The sequence below is a fragment of the Pristiophorus japonicus genome, chromosome 13, assembly GCF_044704955.1.
Source record: "Pristiophorus japonicus isolate sPriJap1 chromosome 13, sPriJap1.hap1, whole genome shotgun sequence".
NCBI classification, from domain to species: domain Eukaryota; kingdom Metazoa; phylum Chordata; class Chondrichthyes; family Pristiophoridae; genus Pristiophorus; species Pristiophorus japonicus.
Window position 1 is genome coordinate 119710925 of NC_091989.1, and position 20409 is coordinate 119731333.

At 43.5% G+C, this 20409-nt stretch overlaps 1 protein-coding gene across 7 annotated transcripts in view; it reads right to left on the reverse strand.

Moving 5' to 3' along the window:
• Positions 1–20409, reverse strand: part of nutf2 (nuclear transport factor 2) — a 63141-nt gene that overhangs the window by 23467 nt on the left and 19265 nt on the right. For 4 of the 7 annotated variants that reach the window (XM_070897941.1, XM_070897943.1, XM_070897942.1 and 1 more), the window contains exons 2-4: positions 15378–15498; positions 14045–14116; positions 567–665 (exon numbers count right to left, since the gene is read on the reverse strand). In XM_070897941.1, coding sequence (XP_070754042.1) covers positions 567–665; positions 14045–14116; positions 15378–15476 — 270 coding nt within the window. In that variant the 5' untranslated portion in view covers positions 15477–15498. The remainder of the gene's footprint in view (positions 1–566; positions 666–14044; positions 14117–15377; positions 15499–20409) is intronic. The other 3 variants (XM_070897938.1, XM_070897939.1, XM_070897940.1) reach the window with 2 other exon arrangements.

Below are 20409 nucleotides of genomic sequence, written 5' to 3' on the forward strand. Positions count from 1 at the left end.
GCTGTAACTTGAGTAGTAAACTTACACTGGACTTTTTGATTGTTGAAATTTTTTCGTGAACTAAATGCTAATCTACAAAATGTCACATTTCATTAGGTCTTTTTTCCCCCCCAAAGTGAAAAAAAGGATAGCAGAGTTCCAGAATGGCAGTGGGAGAGGCTTGAAGCAGGCTGCCCACCAACAACCACAAACTCAAAGAGAATTTTAAAATATTTTTAAAAGATTATTGCAATGACTTACTAACAATTAGCAAGTGAATTTCCATTAATTATTTATGGAATTTAATCCAAAGGTTGGATGTAGAACACTCCAACTTTAAAGATTTTATTATTTTGCTTTCCTATCTTCCTGCTGTTTCTGGACATTTTCAGAAAAGTTGTGTGAATGTCTTATTGTGCATCTGTACATGTGAATGCAAATATTCTTTAAAAAATGGTTTGGATGCCATTCTCTTTGCATAACAAGAACCGGATATAAATAGGAGACTATACATTGCAGTCTCATTGAAACCAATTTGGGTTAACGATTTAAATAAAATTCAAGACCATTAACAGTAAAGCTCTTACCTGAAGTTGTCCTACGACCATACTCAGGATGCAACTATCTGGGGTGGGTTGGTGGTCTTGTGCAGTTATGCTGTGCTGTATTTTTCGAAATGGAAGGCTCTGGGTTTAAAAAAGAGAAACCTATTGAGAAGAGCAACTCCAATTTTATTAGCTGAGAAAACTTCATGGTTCACTGCACACCATGAACACTTTAGCCCGGAATTTGCAATCAGTAGCGAAGCAACAGCGATCGGCGCTGACCTTGAAAAAAGCTGCCCACAAAGATCTCGCGATTTCTGTGGCATAGATTTCAGCTCTCCCAACCTCAGTTTGAACCTGGGGCAAAATCAAGCGAATCATCAGCGTCCAACAGTGATATCATCAAGCTTCCTAAGCAGCCAATCACACTGAAGAATTTTCAGACAGCAAACCAGGAAGTAAAATACTATGAAAAGTAAATTATAATCTGTGAGCAAAGTAAAGAGTGGGACATGCACATGGGAATAAGGTAGAAGCTGAAATATCAAACTGTAAAAAAATGTTAAAAACATTCTAATTCTTAATTATATTAATGGAAGCATTTGAAATTCCACAAATATAAAATTAATTTTTCAGTGCCAGAACGATTGTTACACCTCTTTAGCAAGACATAATGTATATGGCGGGGGGGGGTTTAAAACAGTGATATTCTAGCATAAAAGGGGAAGTTTATCATCAGTTCAAGTGATTCGAATGGATTGCCAGCTCTGGGGAGTTCCACAGCACAACCTGTGGCAGAGCAGGGAATGACTGACCACAACTTAAGGATTTCTACAGTTACCTGCGCATGCACTAAATCCTGAAGTTAACGTCAGTTTCAGACAGGTAATGACAGCGAATGCTGACAGTTTCTCCACGAACAAAATATGATCAGGGAGTGTAACAAAACGTAATACTTCAGTGCATGGCCTTAGAAACCTCAAAAGATAAAGAAGCCTAGCTACACAGGAAAAAACATTAACAATTTATTTCCTTTTTAAAATATGATACGATGTATTTCTTGGACAACTCAGGACTTATACAGACATGTTTTCATTATTAAACATCTACCTTTCTTTTCAGATAAATTATAGTTGAAGGGCTTTCTCTGTGCAGCCTAGAAGAGATACATATCAAACAAGTGGAACTAAAACTGACATACTCTGCTGATGCACTTCAGGCAAGGGGATCTTCACAGAGCTTGGGCACATTCCTCAAGAATTCCCCCATTAGCACATCATATTACCCTCACTTCTCTGATTGAAATGCATCTCTTCTGAAGTCTACAGAACAGGTCCTCAACTAAGGAAGACGGAAAAGAAAAGTTAAGTTAGTGCGGACCATACAAGGGGACAAAGATTTTGCCCTTATTTCTTTAAAATGTCAGTAAGAAATTGCTTCTAAGCAAACAAAAATAAATTATTTTGCGCAGAATTCTATTTTCAGTTTAAAAGAAAATTCGGTGTTAAAAATGTTGGCACTAGATTCTTGACTTCAGCATCATTGGGTATTCTAGCGATGTCAATCCAGTGACTCCTCCGATCAGGCGTTTAACTCCCAATGTCTAGACATAGAATAGCATAACTTGGGGGCGGGGGTGGGGGAGGAGTTGCGTTAATGAACTTCCTCATTGTGCAAAGGGACGTCACCAAGATCCAGGTCGGTGATTGGAGCGTGGGCAGGTACAGCAGGAGCGGCGAGGTCGGGGCGAAGGAGTGGCGAGAGATTGTAAAGGGATGTGATCGGAGCAAAGGAGGCGCGAGTTCGGGGCCAGAAGAGGAGAGGGCCCAGGGGCAGCATGGGCCAGCCCACACTGCAATATGTGTGCGCACGAGGTTCGTGCAGCAGAGCAGGTCTCCAGTCGTCTTGGTTAATCCTTGCCACTGGGCCAAGACCTAGCTCTGTCAAGCCCGTGTGGTGGCTGGTGTGCAACAGCCACCACACGTTAAAGAAATCCACGCACAGGCATCTTCCATCCTTCAAGATTTAGTTCGGGAACTGGAATTTTAGATCCTTCATTGAAACACCTGTGAACTTTTTGACGTGGAAGCAAGTCATCCTCGACTCAAGGGACTATGATATGATGTGTAAACTAGATACTGAACAAACACTAAGGTTTACTGTGAATTTTAATCTATTTCATAATGCTCATGACAGAAAAACAAAGCATGCCACATTATCCAGTAGCAGGCTAAATTCACACTTCTGACTAGTAATTCTCAAACTAGTTGGCATTAAACTTAAGATGCGTTCTCACTCTATGACTTCTATTCCAGATTACTGCAAACTGTTGTCAGTTTGTTCCAGCTAGACAGGAAGTCAAAAATTTGACCTCTGACCTTCCTCCAGCTGCCTGTATTCAGGTTCGGCCATTTGAACTGCTAATCAAATCAACTAGGTGTAAACTGTTCTGCAGCAAGAACATTTCCTCCACCTCCCTCCCCATCACAAGGTTTGTATGAATGAAGCCCTTCCAACACACTTTTTTTTCTCTCTGGAATGTGTTAAATGAACTTTATTGCTTCAAGTTGATGTGATATGCAAGAAAAATATTCTTCAAGTGGAACTAGTTTGAAATTTCAGAAAGTGGATGTAATCCCTTGAGCGCTAAATTAATCTTAACAACAACATCTTAAAAGTACCCGAAATTCCTCCCAGGTCAAATAGTCAAAAATCTATAAATCAGTGATCTTTTACTCTCTGCTCTAAAACGTGCCTGGATGGTGGGTCTAGCTAAAAAAAAAACACATACTTCTTCACAGTACAAATTCTATTGTTTGGTCTTCACATTTTGAGGCTACTGTTGGCTATTTAAACAATATAAGGGAACCAAGCTGCCTGAAGCTCCAAAATACACAATATTTAAGCAACTTCGTGATATGTTCTGTTTTCAATGCATTAGACTAAATTATTGCTCTGAAGAACCAGTTTTCAGTCTATGAATTCTATTTATGTCATTGAGCCATAAGTTGCTGTCAAAGTAACGGAGAGGTTAATGGCACTCTCCATTATTTATGCACAAATGTTACAGCAAATTCAAGCAAGGGCAGATGCGAGGTTTAACACGGAAATCCAAAAGCTGCTGTCCGCGATGCGCCACTCCAGCATGAGCTTTGCGAATACAGAATCTCTCTGTCTGGCTCATCATTGAAATGCATTGAATAGAAACATAGAAAATAGGTGCAGGAGTAGGCCATTCGGCCCTTTGAGCCTGTACCACCATTCAATTCAATATGATCATGGCTGATCATGCAACTTCAGTACCCCATTCCTGCTTTCGCTCCATACCCCTTGATGCCTTTAGCTGTAAGGGCAACATCTAACTCCCTTTTGAATATATCTAACGAACTGGCCTCAACATCTTTGTGGTAGAGAATTCCACAGGTTCACAATTCTCTGAGTGAAGAAGTTTCTCCTCATCTCGGTCCTAAATGGCTTATCCCGTATCCTTAAACTGTGACCCCTGGTTCTGGACTTCCTCAACATCGGGAACATTCTTCTTGCATCGATGGAATTCTTCTAAATTCCACTGAATACAAGTCTAGTCGATCCAGTCTTTCTTCATAAGTCTGTCCCGTCATCCCAGGAATCAGTCTGGTGAACCTTCGCTGCACTCCCTCAATAGCAAGAATGTCCTTCCTCAGATTAGGAGACCAAAACTTTACACAATATTCAAGGTGTGGCCTCACCAAGGCCCTGTACAATTGCAGCAAGACCTCCCTGCTCCTATACTCAAATCCTCTCACTATGAAGGCCAACATGCCATTTGCCTTCTTCACCGCCTGCTGTACCTGCATGACAACTTTCAATGACTGATGTACCATGACACCCAGGTCTCGTTGCACCTCCCCTTTTCCTCATCTGTCACCATTCAGATAATAGTCTGCCTCCCTGTTTTTGCCACCAAAGTGGATAACCTCAAATTTATCCACATTATACCGCATTTACTATGCATTTGCCCACTCACCTAACCTGTCCAAGTCACCCTGCAGCCTCTTAGCATCCACTTCACAGTTCACACTACCACCCAGCTGAGTGTCATCTTCAAACTTGGGGATATTACATTTAATTCCTTTGTCCAAATCATTAATGTATATTGTAAATAGTTGGGGGCCCAGCACTGAACCTTGCGGTACACCACTAGTCACTGCCTGCCATTCTGAAAAGGACCAGTTTATTCCTACTCTTTGCTTCCTGTCTGCCAACAGTTCTCTATGCACGTCAATACATTACCCCCAATACCATGTGCTTTAATTTTGCACACCAATCTCGTGTGGGACCATGTCAAAAGCCTTTTGAAAGCCCAAATACATCACATCCACTGGTTCTCCCTTGTCCACTCTGCTAGTTACATCATCAAATAATTCTAGAAGATTTGTCAAGCATGATTTCCCTTTCATAAATCCATGCTGACTTGGACCGATCCGGTCACTGCTTTCCAAATGCACTGCTATTACATCTTTAATTGATTGCAACATTTTCCCCACTACCGATGTCAGGCGAACCGGTCTACAATTCCGTTTTCTCTCCCTCTCCTTTTTTAAAAAGTGGGGTTACATTAGCTATCCTCCAATCCATAGGAACTGATCCAGAGTCTACAGAATGTTGGAAAATGACCACCAATGTGTCCACTATTTCTAGGGCCTCTTAAGTACTCTGGGATGCAGATTATCAGGCCTTGGGGATTTATCGGCCTTCAATCCCATCAATTTCCCTAACAGTTTCCTGATTAATAAGGATTTCCTTCAGTTCCTCCTTCTCGCTAGACCCTCGGTCCCCTAGTATTTCTGGAAGGTTATTTGTGTCTTCCTTCGTGAAGACAGAACCAAAGTATTTGTTCAATTGATCTACCATTTCTTTGTTCCCCATTATAAATTCACCTGATTCTGACCGCAAGGGACCTACATTTGTCTTCACTAATCATTTTCTCTTCACATATCTATAGAAGCTTTTGCAGTCAGTTTTTATGTTCCCTGCAAGCTTACTCTCAACTCTATTTTCCCCCTCCTAATTAAATCCTTTGTCCTCCTCTGCTGAATTCTATATTTCTCCCAGTCTTCAGGTTTGCTGCTTTTTCTGGTCAATTTATATGCCTCTTCCTTGGATTTAGCACTATCCCTAATTTCCCTTGTTAGCCACAGTTGAGCTACCCTCCCCGTTTTATTTTTACGCCAGACAGGGATGTACAGTTGTTGAAGTTCATCCATGTGATCTTTAAATGTCTGCCATTGCCTATCCACCGTCAACCCTTTAAGTATCATTCGCCAGTCCATTCTAGCCAATTCACATCTCATACCATCGAAGTTACCTTTCTTTAAGTTCAGAACCCTAGTCTCTGAATTAACTGTCACTCTCCATCTTAATGAAGAATTCTATCATATTATAATGGCATGAAGTTGGTGTATTTGCGCAGTAGAAACAAACTAAACTCCTCACAGAAAGTTAAGTCTTGTCCATTTCAGTTCAGGTACTCTTAACGTTGTGATAAGTGTTAATTACTGCCAAACAACCCCTCTGGCACTGAAAATTAACCATTACAAATGTGGAGTCTCATTCCTTCAGGTTGCTGTTGGAGACTTTCAAAATGCCAAATTTAAAATATTTTTTTTCTCTCTTTCCTTCCTGCTCATTATTTCTCTGTGTACCTGATTTGGCATTGAATTCACCCACTCTAAATTACATATCCTTCTCAGTCCTTGCGTTGTTAATTTCACAATTCTTCAATCTGATTAGTAAGGAAAGACAGTTGCTTGCCCTGTTCACGCAGGTATCAAAGGCCCGGTTTTCCTCGTTGCATCGTTATCAGTTTGCACTTGCAGCGCAAAATATCATTGCGATTAAAGAGCAAGGGCAAGTCTTGCTGTCCGTTGCCCTGCGACAGCAAATTATGGCCTTTTTTGGGGATGATTTCCTTCTCAGCAATTTTCTCTCCTAAATGCATTATTCCTCAGAGGAAAGGGTTCCACAAGTGGTGCATATATGCCAATACTTTGCCCAAGTGATCACTGCTCTCATGCTAACGTTGACAGTGCGCAGGCTATTATATCAAGGAGTAACCACTGGCAACCTAGATACTTTCCTTATTTGATATCCATACACGTGTAGGATTAAATTATTAGCAACCAGAAGTGGGAATCCTGGTTGATTTTTCCTGTCCTGAACCCAATATTTTGGGGGAAAACTATAAAATTCTCAATTCAGTGGAGGACCAGCGATCTCTGGCACTGATATACAGATCTTTGAACCAGGATTCCAGGTGGGGAAAAAGCATGAAAAAGGCAAATGGTCTAAATGACTACACTTCATGTACGAGTCTACAGAGCAAGGCAATTTACTATGGAGGGCACAACAGGCAAGCCCGAGCCTTTCCTCTTCCAATATCCACACACATGCAATTTTTAGGAGGAATCAAACTTACAACCTTGGGGTCTATACAGTTCAGTTCAACACCAGGAATTGTCTCTACCCATTAGTCATCTGGGAACTATAAAATATGTTCAATGAAAAATGCACTCTGCTTACCAGAATTTAGATTAAAATTCAATGGGGAAAAGAATGTTACAAGCTGAAGCTCACCTCACATTATTTTGTAAAGTGTTATACTACAGCGTATTGTTGCATTAGTGGCTCTGCCGCAACTCCTCCAGTTCCTTGTGCCTCCGCAGATTTGGACGCCGGCCGAAGGGACTCCGGGGTCGCCGCCAAGCCCGGCTCAGAGTTGGCCGAAGGGACTCCGGAGCCGGCATTGAACCAACGTGGTGCGGTAATAGCGGCAGCCACTCTGACTTCTCTCGCGACCCCTCGAGAAGCTAAAATGGAGCAGGACCCCAGCGTCCCCCATCCCCACTCCTCATCTCCCATCACCTCTCCTGAAGGTGCGGCCCAGTGCAAAGCTTACGGCTCACATCCCACCATAGGCAACTCGGCCCATACAGCAGAGCCTGGTCTTGGAACCCCTGGACCAAGACCTTGCTCTGCTAAGCCCATGTGGTGGCCGGTGTGCAATGGCCACCACACATTAAAAGAACTCACGCACAGGCATCTTCCACACTTCAAAATGAAGTTCAGGACCTGGAACGTCAAAACCCTCATGGACATCCCAACAGTGACAGATTGTCGTTGCCCGAGAGCTCAGATGCTTCGACGTTGACATCGCTGCCCGAAGAGACACCCAGCGGGCAGGGGAAGGCCAGCTCAAAGAACAAGGTGGTGGGTACATCTTCTGGTCAGGCAAATCAGAAGAATGCCACCTTCATGGAGTTGGCTTCGCCATCAAGAATGAGTGGTGGGCCGTCTCAGAGACTCGTCCTGCGGGATAAGCGAATGTCAGGAGTGTTTAAACTAATATGGCAGGGGGATGGGAACCTATGCAGCGAGATAGGGCGAAGTAATATGGAGTCAGAAACAGATGGTAGAAAGGTAAAAAGCAATAGTGGAAGGCCGAGTAAACAAAGACAAGAAACAAAAAGGGCCACACTACATCATAATTCTAAAAGGACAAAGGGTGTTAAAAAAACAAGCCTGAAGGCTGTGTGTCTTAATGCAAGGAGTATACGCAATAAGGTGGATGAATTAACTTTGCAAATAGATGCTAACGGATATGATGTGATTGGGATTATGGAGACGTGGCTCCAGGATGATCAGGGCTGGGAACTCAACATCCAGGGGTATTCAACATTCAGGAAGGATAGAATAAAAGGAAAAGGAGGTGAGGTAGCATTGCTGGTTAAAGAGGAGATTAATGCAATAGTTCAGAAGGACATTAGCTTGGATGATGTGGAATCTATATGGGTAGAGCTGCAGAACACCAAAGGGCAAAAAACGTTAGTGGAAGTTGTGTACAGACCTCCAAACAGTAGTAGTGATGTTGGGGAGGGCATCAAACAGGAAATTAGGGGTGCATGCAATAAAGGTGCAGCAGTTATAATGGGTGACTTTAATATGCATATAGATTGGGCTAACCAAACTGGAAGCAATACGGTGGAGGAGGATTACCTGGAGTGCATAAGGGATGGTTTTCTAGACCAATATGTTGAGGAACCAACTAGGGGGGAGGCCATCTTAGACTGGGTGTTGTGTAATGAGTAATTAGTAATCTCGTTCTGCGAGGCCCCTTGGGGCAGAGTGACCATAATATGGTGGAATTCTACATTAGGATGGAGAATGAAACGGTTAATTCAGAGACCATGGTCCAGAACTTAAAGAAGGGTAACTTTGAAGGTATGAGGCGTGATTTGGCTAGGATAGATTGGCGAATGATATTTAAGGGGTTGACAGTGGATGGGCAATGGCAGACATTTAGAGACTGCATGGATGAACTACAACAATTGTACATCCCTGTCTGGCGTAAAAATAAAAAAGGGAAGGTGGCTCAACTGTGGCTATCAAGGGAAATCAGGGATAGTATTAAAGCCAAGGAAGTGGCATACAAATTGGCCAGAAATAGAAGTGAACCCGGGGACTGGGAGAAATTTAGAACTCAGCAGAGGAGGACAAAGGGTTTGATTAGGGCAGGGAAAATAGAGTACGAGAGAAAGCTTGCAGGGAACATTAAGACAGACTGCAAAAGTTTCTATAGATATGTAAAGAGAAAAAGGTTAGTAAAGACAAACGTAGGTCCCCTGCAGTCAGAATCAGGGGAAGTCATAATGGGGAACAAAGAAATGGCAGACCAATTGAACAAGTACTTTGGTTCGGTATTCACTAAGGAGGACACAAACAACCTTTCGGATATAAAAGGGGTCAGAGGGTCAAGTAAGGAGGAGGAACTGAGGGAAATCCTTATTAGTCGGGAAATTGTGTTGGGGAAATTGATGGGATTGAAGGCCGATAAATCCCCAGGGCCTGATGGACTGCATATCCCAGAGTACTTCAGGAGGTGGCCTTGGAAATAGCGGATGCATTGACAGTCATTTTCCAACATTCCATAGACTCTGGATCAGTTCCTATGGAGTGGAGGGTAGCCAATGTAACCCCACTTTTTAAAAAAGGAGAGAGAGAGAAAACAGGGAATTATAGACCGGTCAGCCTGACCTCAGTAGTGGGTAAAATGATGGAATCAATTATTAAGGATGTCATAGCAGCGCATTTGGAAAGAGGTGACATGATAGGTCCAAGTCAGCATGGATTTGTGAAAGGGAAATCATGCTTGACAAATCTTCTGGAATTTTTTGAGGATGTTTCCAGTAGAGTGGACAAGGGAGAACCAGTTGATGTGCTATATTTGGACTTTCAGAAGGCTTTCGACAAGGTCCCACACAAGAGATTAATGTGCAAAGTTAAAGCACATGGGATTGGGGGTAGTGTGCTGACATGGATTGAGAACTGGTTGTCAGACAGGAAGCAAAGAGTAGGAGTAAATGGGTACTTTTCAGAATGGCAGGCAGTGACTAGTGGGGTACCGCAAGGTTCTGTGCTGGGGCCCCAGCTGTTTACATTGCACATTAATGATTTGGACGAGGAGATTAAATGTAGTATCTCCAAATTTGCGGATGACACTAAGTTGGGTGGCAGTGTGAGCTGCGAGGAAGATGCTATGAGACTGCAGAGTGACTTGGATGGGTTAGGTGAGTGGGCAAATGCATGGCAGATGAAGTATAATGTGGATAAATGTGAGGTTATCCACTTTGGTGGTAAAAACAGAGAGACAGACTATTATCTGAATGGTGACAGATTAGGAAAAGGGGAGGTGCAACGAGACCTGGGTGTCATGGTACATCAGTCATTGAAGGTTGGCATGCAGGTACAGCAGGCGGTTAAAAAAACGCAAATGGCATGTTGGCCTTCATAGCGAGGGGATTTGAGTACAGGGGCAAGGAGGTGTTGCTACAGTTGTACAGGGCCTTGGTGAGGCCACACCTGGAGTATTGTGTACAGTTTTGGTCTCCTAACTTGAGGAAGGACATTCTTGCTATTGAGGGAGTGCAGCGAAGGTTCACCAGACTGATTCCCGGGATGGCGGAACTGACCGATCAAGAAAGACTGGATCAACTGGGCTTGTATTCACTGGAGTTCAGAAAAATGAGGGATCTCATAGAAACGTTTAAAATTCTGACAGGTTTAAACAGGTTAGGTTAGATGCAGGAAGAATGTTCCCAATATTGGGGAAGTCCAGAACCAGGGGTCACAGTCTAAGGATAAGGGGTAAGCCATTTAGGACCGAGATGAGGAGAAACTTCTTCACCCAGAGAGTGGTGAACCTGTGGAATTCTCTACCACAGAAAGTTGTTGAGGCCAATTCACTAAATATATTCAAAAAGTTAAAGATATAGTCCTTACTACTAGGGGTTCAAGGGGTATGGCGAGAAAGCAGGAATGGGGTACTGAAGTTGTATGTTCAGCCATGAACTCATTGAATGGCGGTGCAGGCTCGAAGGCCCGAATGGCCTACTCCTGCACCTATTTTCTATGTTTCTATGTTTCTCATGACTCTCCCGGCTCACCCTAGCCCAGAATCAGTGTGCTACAGTAATCAGCACGTACGCTCCAATACTCGATTCCAACCTCGAACATTCCCTGTCCCGAGTCCCTATGGATGACAAACAAATCCTCCTTGGCGGCTTCAACGCCAGAGTCAGTAAGGACACAGACCTCTGGGGAAGCGTGATCGGCAGAGAGTGGGTAAGGAAAATCAACTCCAGCGATATCCTGCTCCTGACAAAATGCCTAGAACATGACCTTGTCTTCACCAACACCTTGTTCTGAGAGAGGGACAAGTACAAGGCACCATGGCAACACCCTCGCTACAAATACTGTCATCTGCTCGACTACATCATTGTCCATGCAAGGGACTGCAAGGACGGGTGCACCACCTGCACCATGACAAGAGCAGACGACTGCTGGACGGTCCACCGCCTAATCCGCTCCATCATTATCAATACATCCCTAAAACAGCGACGGCAACAGAAACAATGTCGCAGAAAAATCAATGCTGGGATGCTCAAAGACCCAGTTAAGAAAGCCCTATACAGTCAGTGCCTCAATGACCCCGAGATGCAGAGTGCCTTCAGCGCCTAGTCTGCCCTCAAGGCCTCCATAACCAGTGCCTGTGAAGAGACGCTTGGTCACTCAATCAGGAAACTCCAAGACTGGTTTGACGAGAATGACCAGGAGATCAAACAGCAAATAAGCCACAAGCGCAAGGTATTTCTGAACCAAATGCAGTAACCCAATTCGGGAGCGGCATAGCAGCTCTACAGGCAGCTGAAGGCCGAGGTCCAACAAAAAACCCACAACCTAAAGAATAGTTAGTGGGTGGAGAAAGCACAGGAAATCCAGCAATTGGACAACAACCACGACATTTCGAGGTTTCTTCAGCGCAGTCAAGTCCACCTACGGCCCAAGCACCCAAGGCCCCACCCTACTGCTGGCCAAGAACGGAGAGGCACTCAAAGGACACCGAGGTAATGAGGGTCCGCTAGAAGGAGCACTTCGAAGATCTTCTTAACCGAGACTCTGTCTTCGACGCGCGTGTCCTCTACTCCATCCCGCAGCAAGCTACTCGCCACCATCTCAGCAAAACCCCAGCCCTGCACGAGGTTAAAAAAAAGGCCATCCTTCAGCTCAAGAACAAGACATCAGGAGCAGATGGAATCCCCGCCGAGGCACTAAAGTATGGTGGAGAAGCACTATTGGCACGAATGCTTGACCTCAACTCTCTTATCTGGAAGGAGGAAAGCATGTCAGGAGATCTGAGGTGTCGCAATCGTGACCATTTTCAAAAAAAGGGACAAGTCCGACTGCGGTAACGTCAGAGGAATCTCCGTGCTATTGGCCACTGGGAAAGTCATTGCAAGAATTCTCCTCAATCGTCTTCTCCCAGTGACTGAAGAGCTCCTCCCAGAGTCGCAATGCGGATTCCGTCCACTAAGGTGTACAACGGACATGATCTTCACTGCGCAACGCCAAGAGAAATGCAGAGAACAGCATCAACCCTTGTACATGGCCGCCTTTGACCTCACAATGGCCTTTGACACCGTCAACTGTGACTGACTATGGAGCGTCGTCTTCCGTTTAGGATGCCTCCAAATGTTTGTCACCATTCTCCGCCTGCTCCACGATGACATGCAAGCCGTAATCCTGACCAACGGTTCCACCACAGACCCAATCCACGTCTCGATGTTCCTTGCTGCAAAGCTCCATCTCACTCAACAAGCTTCCCGCTGGAGTGGAACTAAACTATAGAACCAATGGGAACCTGTTGAAACTTCGCCGCCTCCAGGCTAGATCCAAGTTCGTCCCAAACTCTGTCATCGAACTACAGTATGCGGATGATGCTTGCGTCTGCGCACTCATAGGCCGAACTCAAAGTCATCATCAACACCTTCACCGAGGCGTACGAAAGCATGGGTCTTACATTAAACATCCGTAAGACATCTCTACCAACCTGACCCCGCCACACAGCACTGTCCCCCGGTCATTAAAATGCACGGCATAGCCTTGAACAACATGGACCATTTTCCATACCTCGGGAGCCTATCAGCAAGAGCAGACATCGATGACAAGGTCCAACACCTCCTCCAGTGTGCCAACGCAGCCTTTGGCCGAGAGTGTTCAAAGAGCAGGCCCTCAAATCTGGCACTAAGCTTAAGGTCTACAGAGCTGTAGTGATACTCGCCCTCCTATATGGCTCAGAGACGTGGGCCATATACAGCAGACATCTTTAAAGCACTGGAGAAATATCACCAACGATGTCTCCACAAGATCCTGCAAATTCCCTGGGAGGACAGACGCACCAACGTTAGCGTCCTCGATTAGGCCAACATCCCCAGCATTGAAGCACTGACCGCACTCGACCAGCTCCGTTGGGTAGGCCACATTGTTCGCATGCCTGACACAAGACTCCCAAAGCAAGCACTCTACTTGGAACTCCTACATGGCAAGCGAGTCCCAGGTGGGCAGAGGAAACATTTCAAGGACACCCTCAAATCCTCCTTGATAAAATGCAACATCCCCAACGACACCTGGGAGGTCCCTGGCCAAAGACTGCCCGAAGTGGAGGAAGAGCATCCGGGAGGGCGCTGAGCACCTCGAGTCTCAGCGCCAAGCGCATGCAGAAAGCAAGCACAGGCAGCGGAAGGAGCGTGCGGCAAACCAGGCTCCCCACCCACCCTTTCCTTCAACCATTGTTTGCCCCACCTGTGACAGAGATTGTAATTCCCGCATTGGACTGTACAGCCACCTGAGAACTCACTGATTGGAAGCAATTCTTCCTCGATTTTGAGGGACTGCCTATGAGGACGATGTTATATTATCAGTAAATCTCTTCCAAAATATCAAAGAAGCAACCCAACAATATACCATAAGAAGCTAATTAGGTTTTGCTAGACTTACAACTTTAAATGCTTGGTTTGGTACTGAGTAATCTGAAGCAGATAGTGAGTTTGTCAGTATAGTTACATTCAAAATTACAGCTGTCCAAATGTGGATTTGTTCAAACATTATTAGGGCTATGAACAATATTATTTTTTCAATATACTTACAATTATTTTTTCCACAATATCAGTTTTACCTTGGAACTGCTGTCCTTCCCAAGAAAGGCATGATGCGTCAATCTGAAACAAAAATACACTCAAAATCAAATGTGTTCATTAACTATCTCAGAAGATATTCAGAAAATAACAGTTGATCTCTTCGAGAAGTAAAACACAACCACTAGAAACTCCCAAAATTTAATAGAAGATCTGGAACACCCGCTTTCTAAATTCCTGCGAATGTCTGAAAGATTTTTCAGATAACTTAGACTTAGGAAATTACTGTGGTTTAAGTAGCATGGTGATCTGGCACCAATCAAGTTAGACCCTTTCAGTTATTAGCCACATGATGGTATTTTAAAATTATACATGGTTACCGAGCTGATGTCAGAATCGCCTGCTTGTATCAATGGCAAGGACACAAAAAAGTTTCTGGCTCTCCAATGTGATTCAGTTTTGCAATATGAATGCACTGAAACCCCAGATCTGAATCAAAACCTCTGATGACATTTGCACCAGAAATTTCTCGTATATAGCAAGTGGATAAACTTTCCTTATTATATTCTGGGACGGAGCACTGTGTTTAAGATTAGGGATATCAGGATTAAGAAAAGTAATACCCTACTTGTCACCCTACGGTCAACACAGAACACTCAGATCAAAGAATGAAAGGCTTACATTTATATAGCGCCCGTCACGTCCACTGGGACGTCCCAAACGCTTTACAGCCAATGAAGTATTTTTGAAGTGTAGTACTATTGTAAACCAAATAGAATAAAGCTTGCTGTTCTGTTTGCCAACAATGCACTTTAACCTGAATCTCAAATACAAGTGTACAGCTCCTGCCCAGTGACATTTTCTATTTACTACACAAGCAAAAAAAAAGCCCTTTCGTCATACAAAGTGCAGTCTACTCTTAATTCAAAGTTGCTGAATTCAAAGTATCTGATCATTAATTTTCCACTTTACTACGTTAGTTATGTTGCTTAATTATTCTTGTATAATTCAAAACATTTTTGCAAAAAAATGGCTTGGAATTATCAGTAGACTATACTATACACTAAAAATAGAAACATAAAAGTACAATTTATGAAAGGAAATAGGATAATAACAGTGTTGTAATTGAAAAAAAACCTGCTATGGAATGAGGATTGACTTTAAAATAAATTCATCAATTAAAATCCTCTAATGCAGCAGTTTTGAATCTTAATAACAATGTTACTCACTTACCAACATTTATGCATAAGTGTGAGAAAGTGTGTGTCATTTTTTTTCTAACCATGCCACATTGAAGAAAAAGAAAAATTATGGCAAATCAGTATAGTATCCAGTTCATACTTACATATAATGATCCTAGTTGACTCCGGTCTCTGTCAAAAATTTGATAGTAATGTTGCACAAAGCCACTTCCAATCTGCTCCCAGAGAGGCTTCTCACCCATTCTGATCAATCAGCCACAGGCACTACAAACAGGTCAGAACAAAGATTGAGTATTCTAGTCATTGAAAATTACTCTCATGCCCCTTAGTATTACTGCACTTCCAATTATTTTAATCCAAGAGACCATACCATGAAAACCATAGGCCACAGACTTTGACTTGCTGCCATTAAGGCTATACAATAATGGCCTGGTAGATTGAACTAGGGAACCAACCTCAACAGCTTTTCCTCCACATATTTATAATTTTCCATCCATCAACCTCTAGAAATGGGGGCAGGCAGGTTGAAATGGCAGTCAAGACTGGGATCCCAACATGATTCTCTACCCAGAGAAGCTAAAGATTAATCCTTAGGCTAATGGGTTAATGCACCACCCTGAATTCAATATATTTCAGAACTATAGAACAAATGGGGACTAAAGAAAAAGAATTGTCAAATTATTATGTACAAGAGAGAAAAATAAAAATCTCTCTCTGCCTGGGACAAGCAAAACCAAGACGAACCATGTATATGGACCTAGAGGAAATATTGACATTTACTGACCAAGACAGGTTAGAAGAATGCCCAGATATAGGAACACAGGAATTGCTCGATGAAAAAAGACGACGGTTCATCAAGTTCACCTTCTACCATCCTGGTAGTCGCATGATAATGATAATGGAGTTGTTCACTAATCATAGCACTGAATCTCTAGCAATTAGACTACAACCGTGCCAGACGTGAGGTGAGGAAAACCCCAATGGTGGTAAGCTTGGGGAACCATAGGTCCAATAACAACTTGCATTTATATAGCGCCTTTACCGCAGTAAAACATCCCAAGGTGCTTCACAGGAGTGTTATCCAATAAAATTTGACACCAAGCCACATAAGGAAATATTAGAACAGATGACCAAAGGTTGGTCAAAGAGATTTTAAGGAGCAACTTAAAAGGAGAGCGGGAAAGAGGCAAAGTGGGGATTCCAGAGCTTAGAGCCTAGGCAGCAGGCGGCCGCCAATGATGGAGCGATTAAAATCAGGAATGTGGAGAAGTACAACGATCTCGGATGGATGTAGCAGTTACAGAGATCGATAGGAGCGAGGCCATGGAGGGATTTGAAAACAAGGATGAGAATTTTTTAAATTGAGGCGTTTCTGGACCGGGAGCCAATGTCGGTCAGCAAGCACATGGGTGATCGGGACTTGCTGCGAGTTAGGATACAGGCAGCAGAGATTTGGAGGAGCTCAAGTTTATGTCGTGGGAAAACAAGACAAACTTGTATTTATATAGCATCTTTCACGACAACCGGATGTCTCATAGCGCTTTAAAGCCAATGAAGTACTTTTGGAGTGTCGTCACTGTTGTAATGTGGCAGCACCATATCAAGTGATGGGTCCTTGGACAAGGAGATTGATGCAAGGATCTGTAAAGCCAGCCAGGCACTTGGTCGCTTGCGCACTAAGTTGTTGAGTCACCACCACATCCGACTGTCAACTAAACTGTTGGTGTATGGAGCAGTCGTTCCCTCATCTCTCCTTTATGGATGGGAGACCTGGACACCCTACAGGCGTCACATCAAAAAATTGGAAGCTTTCCAAATGCGCAGTCTCAGATCTATACTCCACATACGCTGGCAACACCGGGTGTCAAACTTTGAGGTTCCGGAGAGAGCACAATCAACTAGCATCGAGGTGATGATCATGCGAGCCCAGTTCCGGTGGGCTGGACATGTCATCCGCATGGATAAGTCAAGGATCCCTCGTCAGCACGGCGAGCTCTGTGAAGGTCAAAGACACCATGGGTGCCCCCGAAAGTGCTACAAAGATTGCATCAAGGCTAACCTCCAGTACTGTGGCATCCGACCAAAGGACCTCGAGAATACAGCAGCTAATAAAATCCAGTGGCGAACCCTCACGAGGACTGCCTGCCAGACCTTCGAAGAAAGCCGATGTCAACGCCTGCGGGACACTAGAGATAGGAGACATCAGATGGCAGTACTGTCAGCATCAGGCACATTGAACTTCCCTTGTCTGACATGCAAGAGACTATGTGCATCCAGAATTGGCCTGTACAGCCACTTGAAGACACATGCCATTGATGATTAGCACATCTTTGTTGGATACGACAGACTACCGAGGAATGTGGGAAACGCGGCAGCCAATTTGCGCATGCAAGCTCCCACAAACAGCAATGTGATAATGACCAGATAATATTCTTTTTGTTATGTTGATTGAAAGATAAATATTGGCCAGGATACTGGGGATAACTCCCCTGCTCTTCTTAGAAATAGTGCCATGGGATCAATTAGGTCCACCCGAGTGTGTAGATGGGGCCTCGGTTTAACGTCTCATCCGAAAGACAGCATCTCCGACAGTGCAGCACTCCCCCAGCGCTGCACTGGAGTGTCAGCCTAGATTTATGTGCTCAAGTCCCTGCAGTGAACCCACAGCCTTCTGACTCAGAGGAGAGGATGCTACCCACTGAGCCACAGGCTGACACAAAGATGGGGGGCCGGCTAGGAGAGCATTGGAATAGTTAAGTTTAGAGGCTTCAGGTACTACCAGGTATGAAAGGATATAATAATGATAAGAAACTTGAAAAATTAGGGCTATATTCACTGCAACAGACAAGTACAAGTTGTTTTGTTTTAGAAGTACTCAAAATTATGAAAGGTCTTGAGAGGATAGTGAAAAATTATTTTCAATAGTTGATGAAGTTGTAACAAGGGGGGCATCAATTTTGGTTTAGTGCTTCGAGATTTTTTAATGCAGTGGGTCATTAGAATATACCATAAGAACATAAGAAATAGGAACAGGAGTAGGCCATATGGCACCTCAAGCCTGCTCCATCATTCAATATCATGACTGATCTGATCATGGACTCAGCTCCACTTCCCCGCCCACTCCCCAGAACCCTTTATCGTTTAAGAAACTGTCTATTTTTGTTTTAAATTTATTCCATGTCCCAGCTTCCACAGTTCTCTGAGGCAGCGAATTCCAAAGATTTACAACCTTCAGAGAACAAAAATCTCCTCATCTCAGTTTTAAATGGACGGCCCCTTATTCTCCATTTAAATAATAACTTGCCCTTTGATTTTTTTTGACAAAGTGCATGACCTCACACTTTCGAACATTATACTCCATCTGCCAAATTTTTGCCCATTTAGCCGGTCTATGTCCTTTTGCAGATTTTGTGTGTCCTCCTCACACATTGCTTTTCCTCCCATCTTTGTATCATCAGCAAACTTGGCTACATTACACTCAGTCCCTTCTTCCAAGTCGTTAACATATAGATTGTAAATAGTTGGGGTCCCAGCACTGATCCCTGCGGCACGCCACTGGTTACTGGTTGCCAACCAGAGAATGAACCATTTATCCCGACTCTCTGTTAGTTAGCCAATCCTCTATCCATGCTAACATATTACCCCCAACCCCGTGAACTTTTATCTTGTGCAGTAACTTGTCAAATGCCTTCTGGAAGTCCAAATACGCCACATCCACTGGCTCCCCTTTATCCACCCCGTTCATTACATCCTCAAAGAACTCCAGCAAATTTGTCAAACATGACTTCCCCTTCATAAATCTATGCTGACTCTGCCTGACCAACTTTTGCTTTTCCAAATGTCCTGCTACTGCTTCTTTAATAATGGACCCCAACATTTTCCCAACCACAGATGTTTTGGCTAACTGGTCTATAGTTTCCTGCTTTTTGTCTGCCTCCTTTTTTAAATAGGGGCGTTACATTTGTGACAACTGAAGCTGATGTCAATTATGACATTTAAGTGGAAATTAGATATATACAAAGAAAAGTATGCAGGCGAAGAGCAAAGAAATGAGATTAGAGTAGACAGCTCCAGTGTCGAGTTAGCACTGGGACAAGCACAATTGTCTGAATGCTATCTGTTTGTGCTGAAATTGCAATGATTCTACTTATTATAGTTAGCAAACCCCCAGGATTAATATGGCATACAGCAATTTTCTGGCAAATGTATGCCATATTAAGAATTAATCTTAAGGCCAATTCTGTAGAAATCGCATTTGGTACTTGAAAAGAAAAACTTTTACCCACAGGGTCTCCAGCAGATTCTTGCCAGGGACTGATCTGTTATATCAAGTGTTTGATCTTATCAAACAGTATACAGAAATGCCACTAGACAGTTAAAAAGTGTCACCATACCCTACACTCTGGACTGGAGGCAGTTGGGAGGGTAGATCAAAGAGCATACTCAGATAGCACTAGGCACCATGTTTACATTACTGAAACACGGATATAAACTGCACGGTTAGAAGGCATTTTTGTACCACTAGCAAGACGTGCATGAAAAACTAATACTGCAAAGTATCTTCCAGAAGAAAGCCCACATAAATTTTACATACAATTTAACAGGAAATAAATTCAGTGTTCCTAGCCCATTTCTAAGAGTTTGCAACTGACAACACTGCAGTAAAAGACCAGATAAATGGAAAACACCTGGGACAAAATTACTCACTGCAGGAACAGATTTGCTCTTCAAATTATCTCTAACCTAGGACTGATCTAAGTAAACTCCTGTTGTACCAAAGTGCCACTTGTGCAAAGTAGCACTTGTGTGGGGCTTCAGTTCCAATTTTTGGAAGTTCAAAGTTAAAATCAGACTGGATGTAAAACATCTCAATCTAAAGAAAAACCCTAAAGTTAAAGGAGCCCGTGTGTTAATCTAATGCATCTTCAGTATCGTAGTTTTTATTCTTGCTGATTTTCTCCTCTTCCAAGAAGTATTGTTCCACCGCACCCTCCTGTACTTCCCCCAAGTGTCCATTACTCATGCGTGAGCCCTGATAAGTGCTGGCAGGAAATTCAACTATATGGGTCAAAGAGAAGGCATAACAGCTGAACTGTATCCTCTCCCCAAATGTGCAATTCCAGAAGGAAATCCTGGATGGCAATCACGAGTAGGAACCATGACAATGTTTCCCCT